The sequence below is a fragment of the Myripristis murdjan genome, chromosome 3 (assembly GCF_902150065.1).
Source record: "Myripristis murdjan chromosome 3, fMyrMur1.1, whole genome shotgun sequence".
Lineage (NCBI taxonomy): Eukaryota > Metazoa > Chordata > Actinopteri > Holocentriformes > Holocentridae > Myripristis > Myripristis murdjan.
The window spans coordinates 13,774,603-13,780,659 of record NC_043982.1 but is presented as its reverse complement, the minus strand read 5'-3'; the positions used below and the strand labels follow the sequence as shown (position 1 = coordinate 13,780,659).

At 45.1% G+C, this 6,057-nt stretch overlaps 1 protein-coding gene across 1 annotated transcript; it reads left to right on the top strand.

The window, feature by feature from the left end:
* The first annotated feature begins 559 nt into the window (after window positions 1–559).
* adprhl1 (ADP-ribosylhydrolase like 1) lies at window positions 560–5,702 on the top strand. The gene is made up of 7 exons (XM_030048123.1): window positions 560–934; window positions 2,400–2,564; window positions 2,692–2,817; window positions 3,321–3,461; window positions 3,703–3,830; window positions 4,421–4,553; window positions 4,645–5,702. Exons 1-7 carry the CDS (start codon window positions 721–723, stop codon window positions 4,812–4,814), a joined length of 1,077 nt encoding a protein of 358 aa, XP_029903983.1. The 5' UTR covers window positions 560–720; the 3' UTR covers window positions 4,815–5,702.
* The last annotated feature ends 355 nt before the right edge of the window (window positions 5,703–6,057 follow it).

Below are 6,057 nucleotides of genomic sequence, written 5' to 3'. Positions count from 1 at the left end.
CCCTTCTCCTGTCTGGGGGGGGGGTGTCAACAGGATTTTGCACTCCAGCCCAGCAGCCCATTAGCATCCCTTCCCCCTGACCAATCTGTCCGGCCCCCAATGCCACTCCACACCCAGTCATCGAATCTTTTAGGCTATGAAGCTCGTGGAGCCATGGGGATTGCCTTTTTAGGAGACACCTGATCACAGCTGAATTCGCTGCCGCCCAACACAAAGAAGCTGTGGCTGATAACATAATGCGCGGGTGTGTATGTGTGCGTCCACCCTTGGGACAGAGAGTGTGTTTGAGTGTGAGGGACTGATAGAGACCCGTGAGAGACCGCTGATAAACTGAGAAACTAGAGCTGAGCTTTGAGGGCAGGAAGGTGATAGAGCTGTCATGTATAGTTGAAGAAGAGCTCCACATCAAGAGGAAATCTCATCACAGAGCAAAAGCATGAGTGTTAGAGATATTGTGTAATGTCCTTGGGGATGTTTCTTGGACAAGAAAGATTGCTTTGTGAATCGGAGTTGAACTTGTGGTAGGATAGTCCTGGATTGAGCTTGTTGAGTAGCTATTAGTTATGGTAGAATATTATTGAAAAGACATACAGCTTTGTGTTTGCATGTGACAAGAACGGGGCAGGTGTGACTGCTTCATCCAAGACAAGATCTTGCTTGGTGAGTTAAGGTCTCCTGTAAAAGAAAAAAAAAAGAGGAAGAAGAGGGGAGTCCGGCATCATGGAGAAATTCCAGGCAGCCATGGTTCTGGGCGCTGTTGGCGACGCCTTGGGGTACAGAAAGGGGCGTTGGGAAAGCTGCACTTCAGGCCGACAGATCCAGGAGGAACTGGCCTCTCTGGGGGGCCTGGCCGCCCTGAAGCTGGACCCTGATAACTGGCCCCTGAGTGACGGAGCACTGATGCACATGACCACGGCAGAGGCACTAATCACAGGTAGGCGAGAGATGAATGGGTGGATGTTAAGGGGAAAGAAAGAAATGATCGCTTATCTCCTGAGTTGAAGACTGAAGAACTACAATTAAAGATGAGATTTTACTTTGCATGGTAAAAAATAATTTATGATAGGACCAACCCAGTGTTTTTGTAAATCTCTATATACCCCCCTCTCTTCTTCTGAAATCTTTAATTTCAGTCTTTACATCTGAAATGTGCCACCCTCATTCTACTTTACACCTAACTTTACACATATAACCTTTTGTATGTTTCAAATACTCATCTAATCCAGTCCTAAAATACAGGCGCTCACATCACACCTGTCCCGCTGGGCTTTTCATCTTTCTGCATTTAGAGGAACCAGAATAGACTGTTGAATGAAGTCCATGGAAGGTACAAGTCACCCACTGGGACAACGTTTGTTTATGTCAAAACCTGACGACACACCATAATCCATACTTACAGCTATAAACAACCCATCATCTTAGACAGACTCCCACAGGCAACCTTAATGTAAATGTTGACACACTAATGTCGTCTCAAGCACCCCCTCAGGCCGGCCAGGAGTTGCCAGGACAGAGGAGTCCAAAATAGAATGATCCGGAAAACCTGAGCCTCATCGCTTCTTAAATAAACAATAGCAGGCTGGGCTCCTCCATAATCTACTGGTATCATATTTGGCTGTGGATACAGCTCAAAGCCAGCAACAGCAGTCGTGTGAAATGGTGATGACATCTTTTGAGATTAGGAAGCCCTGCTTAGCCACATTCCAACATGCCAGCACAAACACGCACACACACATGCACACACACACGCACGCACAAACCCACCAATCAGTGTTGTCAATTGTTGGACGACTGACCAAGTTACAGAGGTTCAGTACGTGAAACCATTAATTTTCTTTGTATCAAGCCCTACACTATAACATATATATAACATATATCATATTTTTATCCAACAGCAGATGGCATGTTTGAGGTAGAAAGGCATTTTAATGACTCAAGTATCAGTTAATAGAAACACTGCGTGAAAGGCCCTCTGCAGCCCTCCTTCACACACACTTATTATAGTATTCAGATCAGTGACTTAATTTCTCTGTCCTCCCTCAACCTCGGTGTAACTCATTTGTACAACAGCCCAGTCGAGGGAATGAAAGTCTCTGTCTTTCGTCACAGTACCACACTAAATTACAAACGATGCTCCCTTGTCAACAGAGACTCTCTCTCTTTCACACTTACGCACATAAAATTTTGTGGGATGCGTGTGAGCTCTGCTGGTGTGTCCCAGTGGACCCTGTGAGGTCTGGAAGCGACTCCACTCGCTCTGCAGGCACGCTGGTCCTAATCTGCGGTCCAGCAGGCTGAGGCTAAACTTAGCCCATCACAGCACCACTCATCTTGCCTTGCATTCCAATCGTGAATAACTCTCAGTCACACACAATGTGTGTGATTGTGTGTGTGTGCAGATTACTGGTGTTTTGAGGACCTGTACCGGGAGCTAGTGCGTCTCTATGTAGAAGCCATGGTGTCCCTCCAGGGTCGAGCCCCCGACCCTGCCACGGTGGAGAGCTGCGCTCACCTCAAGCCTCACAACTTCCTGTTGGCCTGGCATACACCCTTCAATGAAAAAGGTCACTAGGAATCTCAGATATTTATTTTTCACTGCCTGCTGACATGTTGATGTAACATTTCATGAGTACAGCATAACTATTGAAGAGCTGTGTGTCTGGATGTGCACACACTGGTGTTTGTGTCCAGGATCTGGGTTTGGGGCAGCTGCGAAGGCCATGTGTGTGGGTATGAGGTACTGGCAACCTGAGAGACTGGAGAGCCTGGTGGAGGTCAGCGTTGAGACAGGCAGAATGACCCACAACCACCCGACAGGTGAAACTGTTGGCAGTTTTTAACCCATGGCTTACAAGTGTCTAATTGAAAGTGCTCTGTGTTACACTATCAGTGTCTGGTTTGGTAACTCAAACTGCAAAGACAGGGCCATATAGTTAGAATGGTTAGCATGGGGGGAACCCTCAGAAAGTCCTTTTTGCCAAATGCATTTACCTGACTGGTATGAGATTTATCTGATGACTAGGTTCATTATACCGTTCATGTCTGTGCTTATGGCTTTTGTTTATCCCTGTGTATTCCTGGGTGCCTATTATGTGTACATGTATTGCCAAAGACAAATTTCCTCTTGACAATAAAGTTATTCTAGCCAAACAAATCAATCAGCTATATTAAGGTTGACTATTGTCCATATGATTATATGCAGTACCTCTAATTGCAATCTGCCTACCAGACAGATGAATCATGGTAGTTACTAAGTTGGTTAGTTTGAGTTCTTGGTAAGCAGCCCTGCCAGTGACTCAAGCTGAGACTCTTGGCTTCAGGCTTCCTAGGTTCCTTGACAACGGCATTGTTCGCATCCTATGCTATCCAGGGGAAACCCCCTGTGAGTTGGGGCCGCGAGCTAATGAAGGTCATCCCGAAGGCTGAGGAGTACTGCAGGAAAACCATACGCCACATGGCAGGTCAGATTGTGTTTCTCTGTGTGTGTTTGTATTAGAAGCAGATCATTTTGTCAGTTTGGTAGATAAATCCCGGCTGATTAGAGCTTCTATATATACAAATCTGTAATATCAGTATGCATGCGTTGTGTGGGTTTCTCTAAGCCTTGAGTGTGTATGCAATGTGAGGGAGCAAGAATATCAGTAGATCAGTGGAGTTATCTTAGCCGACACCAGTCATCTGGGTAACTGTGTCCCTTTGTAGAGTACCAGGAGAACTGGTTCTACTTTGAGGCCAAGTGGCAGTTCTACCTGGAAGAGAGAGAAATAGAGAAGGAGGGACAAAACAAACCCTTGTTCCCCGACCGCTACGACGCTGAGGAGACAGACAAGGTAACAGGCTCAAACAATTAAAGGGGAGCGCCACCCATTTTAGGAATTATCAGGTATATCCCCTGAACAGTAGTGTCAGGGATCCTGGCTGTCAACAACATAACTCAAATAACACTTATGAGAATCTTTTCTGAATTTGCTGTGCACATTCATGAGCCCTAGAGGAAGAAGGTGATCCCATGACCTTTCCGCTAGTGCCATCATCAAGCCAAACTCAAGCCATTTTCAGGATATATCCTGCTGTTGTTCACTGACAGCCTAGTTTTTATTTGAGCATTGCTAGCAGGTATGAACCAGAATTCAAAACTCATTTGGGTGCAAGGGGTCACACAAAAGTGTTATGGCTCCACAGAGTCAAAGCCCCATTCACTGTCTGTGGAGCAGTGCCAGAATTTACATCCCAGTGGGACAAATTATCCAACTGAATCCGACTGAACTGTCCTGTGTCTCAGTACGGTTCAGTCAAAAGATGTGGCTTTCCCCTTTAACTATCACCATTCAAAACAAAAACTCATTCAGATTTTCACAAAACCACAATCCCTTGCTCTTAACCTGTATGATCCTGTTACTCCATTGCTGTATCCACACAGATGTATAAGCGCTGGAGCTCAGAGGGCTGTCCAGGCCGCAGGGGCCATGATGCCCCCATGATCGCTTATGACGCACTCCTGGCAGCAGGAAGCGACTGGACTGAACTCTGTCGACGGGCCATGTTCCATGGAGGTAAGGGCCACGGCATCCCGCGGCTGCAGCACACTTAAAACATAGAGGAATGTAAAACACTGCCCGTTTACTGTGACTTATGTCATTGTAGGTGAGAGTGAAGCCACGGGCCTGATAGCAGGTTGTCTCTACGGCCTAATGCACAGCCTGAGCAAGGTTCCCAAAGAGCTGTACCAGGACCTGGACAGACGGGAGCGCCTGGAGGAGCTGGGAGCTGCACTTCACAAGGCAGCGTCTGCAGAGAAGTGCATAGAGAAGTAATCCTGCTCTTCACTGGCCTGAATCCTACTGGCTATCAGAGGAACTGCACGTGACTCTAAAGGCTGCTTACCTCTGTCCCACACTGCCCCCTAGTCCTCCTTGGTAGTATCTCAGTTGTCTTAAGCGGCAACCTCCACTCTCCTATCTTGTCCTCCTTGCTCCCTCGCTTTACTCTGCACTTTCAGATCTGTGAACTTAAAGGTTAATAGCATGCTTCTGTCATTGTAGATATGAGGGACAGCAAACAATCAAAGGGAGACCATTTAGGCTACTGAGCTGCAGATAATTTAAGTGTTTCTATGATATCGGCTTTCTTGCCCTGGATCTGGGATCAGTTTGCTCTATAGACATGTAATGTTGATGGCAGGGCATATAAACTTACTTTTACTAGCTTCTATGACTCCCCCTAATACTAAATGACTCATGATGAACTGTGGGGGTAAATTAACCTGATCCTACTTAACTTTTTGAAGTAGTTAACACAAAAATATAACAGACAGGCCAACTTTGATCTTTTCTCCATTTCAAGCAAACCTATATTAACATTCAGCACATCTGAATTATTTTAATTTATGTATGGTATGTTTTGATAAATCCTAATATATTTTAATACAAGCCCCTGTCCTCAGAGGGTTGTTTGAAGCCTGTTGAGTATGCCTGTGTTCCAGCTTGTAACAATAAATACTACCTGAATCTCAGGCGCTTTATTAAATCAGTACTTGTATATCCTTAGCTGATCATTGCATGTAAAATTTGGTGGAGATGATTTTAACTTGTATGTAATAATAGACTACAGACTAGTAACCAATTTTTCTTATACTGTGATGACTTTTATTTGTACTTCCATGGCCTCATGTATGGTGTACTGTATATTGTGAAGCCACTTCTACATGGTGAAAATAACATGTGATGGGAGATTAAAATGGATTCAACTTTACACCACTTTTGACATCCCTGTCTCTGTATCTTAATTACAAAGATACTATTTTCTCTTATTACCTCCACCATCCCCTGAACTAACCACCAATAACAGCTTGTGTAGTGGCACAGTACTTCGCTTCAAGTCTAAACATCCAACTTTTTTTCCTCCGCTGACAGAAACTACATGTTCTCTTTGCAAATACACACTGAAGACTGCCTCCACACCCCAACAATAATTTCAATAATGGAATGAAAACACTGCTCCACTCAGCTGTCAACATCTGTAATTCCACAGTAAAGCTTTTTAATAGTTGCAGAAGGC

What these genes read in the sequence shown, in the direction of transcription:
- adprhl1 (XM_030048123.1), top strand. Translation starts at nt 721, where the DNA reads ATGGAGAAATTCCAGGCAGCCATGGTTCTGGGCGCTGTTGGCGACGCC. An exon ending in GACCCACAACCACCCGACAG is followed by an intron (nt 2,818 to 3,320) that starts GTGAAACTGTTG and finishes TCTTGGCTTCAG; the next exon opens with GCTTCCTAGGTTCCTTGACA. An exon ending in AACCATACGCCACATGGCAG is followed by an intron (nt 3,462 to 3,702) that starts GTCAGATTGTGT and finishes GTCCCTTTGTAG; the next exon opens with AGTACCAGGAGAACTGGTTC.